The 3,021-nt window shown below is 39.0% G+C and overlaps 1 protein-coding gene across 1 annotated transcript; it reads right to left on the minus strand.

Annotated features, from left to right (window-relative positions):
• Positions 1-295: 295 nt before the first annotated feature.
• LOC147806689 (acid-sensing ion channel 2-like) lies at positions 296-2,011 on the minus strand. Its single transcript, XM_087149704.1, has one exon. The coding sequence runs from the start codon at positions 2,009-2,011 to the stop codon at positions 422-424; it is 1,590 nt and encodes a 529-aa protein (XP_087005830.1). The 3' UTR covers positions 296-421.
• Positions 2,012-3,021: the final 1,010 nt, after the last annotated feature.

Raw genomic sequence — 3,021 nt, forward strand, 5'->3', positions numbered from 1 at the left:
TGGCATGTGACATTTATAGCGGCAATCATGGGTCGATTTTCTAGCGTTGCCCTTCGGGGAGTTGTAATGAGGATTTTTTGACGCCGTGTAAGAGAAATATATGTATAGATATTTCCTCTTTTGCGCTTTTTTCACATTATTTACCTTTATAAACACTATTTATGCCAAAAGATGGGATTGGAATGATAATAATAAACTGTTTATTTAAGGTTGAAAATCAAAATCGTGTGAATTCCAGACAAACTAAGTAAATAAATTAAATTCTTTTAAATATAATTTTATAATAAATCCTCCACTTGGCTCTAAAAATAATGAGATCCTTTTTACTTCAAATACTAATTGAGCTTAGAGTTTTGCAAGAATTCAGAAAATGAATATGAATGGTGCGAATACAAACGGTGTTTCAAAAAAAGAAAGCAGTTCACTTATTCTTGTAGTACCATAGGAGGACAACATTCTCGACGCATTCGAACATTGCAGCCAGCGAGAGGCCCAGCCACAATCCCATTTGTCCCCCTATCTGACTCAACACTTCCGCATCGTCGAACATGGCCTTCTGCTGATAGATGAGCTGCTCCAGAGTGTCGAAATAAACTTTCACTTTAAGCATATTCTCGCGTATCTCCTCAATCGGCAGATCAGAACCGACATTCTTGCTCGTCAGCGGCCAGATGGCGCTCGAAATCTTCACGTTGTAGTGCGACGATTCGCATTCCAGTGGACACGAGCACGATCCACCCTCTTCCACTTTAGCGTCGTGAACGCAGCAGAAATCCGCTCCGTTCGTGAAGTCGCAGTATCTGTCCGTTTCGTTCGTCTTCCTCTTCACGTAGCAAGAGCAATGTTCCGCTATCCGTTCCTCGAAACACGCCATATTGCACTGTTTCTGACTGTTGTTCCTCTCGTAAGCTTTGCAGTGGTCCTTGTAAGGGTCGGGCAGTCTGACCATGGATGATTTGGAGAGTCCGAGAATGGTTTCGAAACCTGGCGCGACGTTGATGCCCTGTTCTTGAGGGAATGGCTCCTGGTAGGGATCGTGTATGACAATTCTGGCACCCACAGATCTAGTTAGCCACGAGTAGTCAGCACTCTGGACGTCCATTTCCAAGGTGAGGCCGGAATTCGGCCCCACGAAGGCTGTTCTACGGGGCTCTTTATCGCCTGATACCTGGTTGAACGAATAACAATTCCCGAACACGTCGTCCGAATGAATGGTAAACTGTCGGTAAGAACATTCCTCCCCGTTGAAGGAGCAGGATTTAATCATGTCTTCGGGTTGGTGTCCGTAATGCATCCTGCTCTCGCCATCGACAGAAGAATACAAATTGGTGAACTTGATCTGGTGTTTAATTTCATCTGCCAGTCGTATGTTGCGATCGTCGAGGCACGGCGGTAGTTCCATCTGTTCCGTAAACTCAGGACCGAATTCCTCGTCAAACAAAGTGATGTTGCACTCTTTATAGTTCAGTTTTTGCCACAGGCAGGGTTGATATTGCCTGCGAACGTTGTTCAAATTGCACACCGTCACCGCCGGGAAGTGTTGATTGAAAACGCTTTTCGAATCGATGTTCACCACCACTGGGTACAAGTAATAAGCCGAGAGATATCGATATATTTGAGAACCGCAACCGATCAGACCACCGATCAAGATCAGCGCCCAGAATACTTTCCTTCTGGTGGTGCGGGAGTTTCCGATCTGATTCAAAGCGTATATCGAAGATTTCTTGAAGAATGTCGTCGTCAAGCTCTTCAGATCGGCCTCTTCCGTTTCGTCGTTTTTAGTAGATTTTTCTTGACTGATTCGACGTAAGCGAGTATCGTAGTTTTGAGGAAAACTACCGACTGCGCTCACCTTCAAAGTGTGAATTTCTTCGCGTGAATTCGCTGATGAATTTTCTAGTTTTTTTTCATCTTCAAAAGCAAACATTCTTCTGGCATTTTTATTGGAAATATCAACGACTCTGTTGTTGTCCAGCACATTGCGAAAATAGTGTCCGTTTACTTTCCCCATGCTTTCCTCTCTGAAAACCAAATCGCTACCAGGTGTATTCTCTAAAAGATTATGGCAGAATGGCTAACGTAAAACCTGATCTATTAGAAATAAATTTATAGAGATTCAGTTGAAAATAAATAATTGCATGTGTTCTTTATTTTTCAGACACATAATAGCCGAACTGAAGTTTAAAAAAATATATTTCCTAACTATTTTCAGATACAATGTCTACGCAGCTCTTCATAATCTAATTATCTTTTACGAAATGTCGAGAGTAATAAAAGCTGAAACATGCGACTCATCTTGAAAAGCAATTTTCTAATATATGCACGAAAGCAATCTTTTGATGTCTTCATCGCACGTGAGGAATATTGATTACATAATCAATAAGATGATTTGAAACCTTTCATTCCATTTAAAATCATTTCGATAACCAATTGTATTCAAATAGAAAGCCGAAATAATAGCCTAATAATAAAATAAATATATTTTTTTCTTTAAAAATTTATGTGTATTTTTATTAAGGACAAGATTTTCAGTTTTGAAAACAAGCGAAAATTATGTTTTTGTTCTGCTTTTAATTTCATTATCGTCTCCTGTATTTAATAGCCTCTGTCCAGTCGAAAGAAAATCCGATCAATTTCGGTACAGCGTCTGTCCTCCGTAAATGGTCAATGAATAATTTATCGTCATTTCAAATAATCAATTAACACGCATTTCATTTTAAAAATGTGTTTCATGGCCGCTACTTTAATATTAATGATTTGCGTTGCGTTACGGTGGAACATTGAGTAAAATGTCGATAATTTTGTTGAAAAATAAGGGATATAAAATTGATAGTTTTTTTAAAATGCAATATTTGCTATTTGGAAAATTGTTTTTGTTATGATTTCTTCTTGCGTATTTTTCTTCATTTCAACGGTAAGCGCATTATACTGGACACATCCCAGAATTCATCTTTAAGAAAACGGACATAACTCAAAATTTATGTATAAAAAATGGACATTATTTTCCATTTTTCAAACTTT

Source organism: Parasteatoda tepidariorum, chromosome 8 (genome assembly GCF_982258835.1).
Source record: "Parasteatoda tepidariorum strain Cologne lab strain chromosome 8, Ptep-v5.0, whole genome shotgun sequence".
NCBI classification, from domain to species: domain Eukaryota; kingdom Metazoa; phylum Arthropoda; class Arachnida; order Araneae; family Theridiidae; genus Parasteatoda; species Parasteatoda tepidariorum.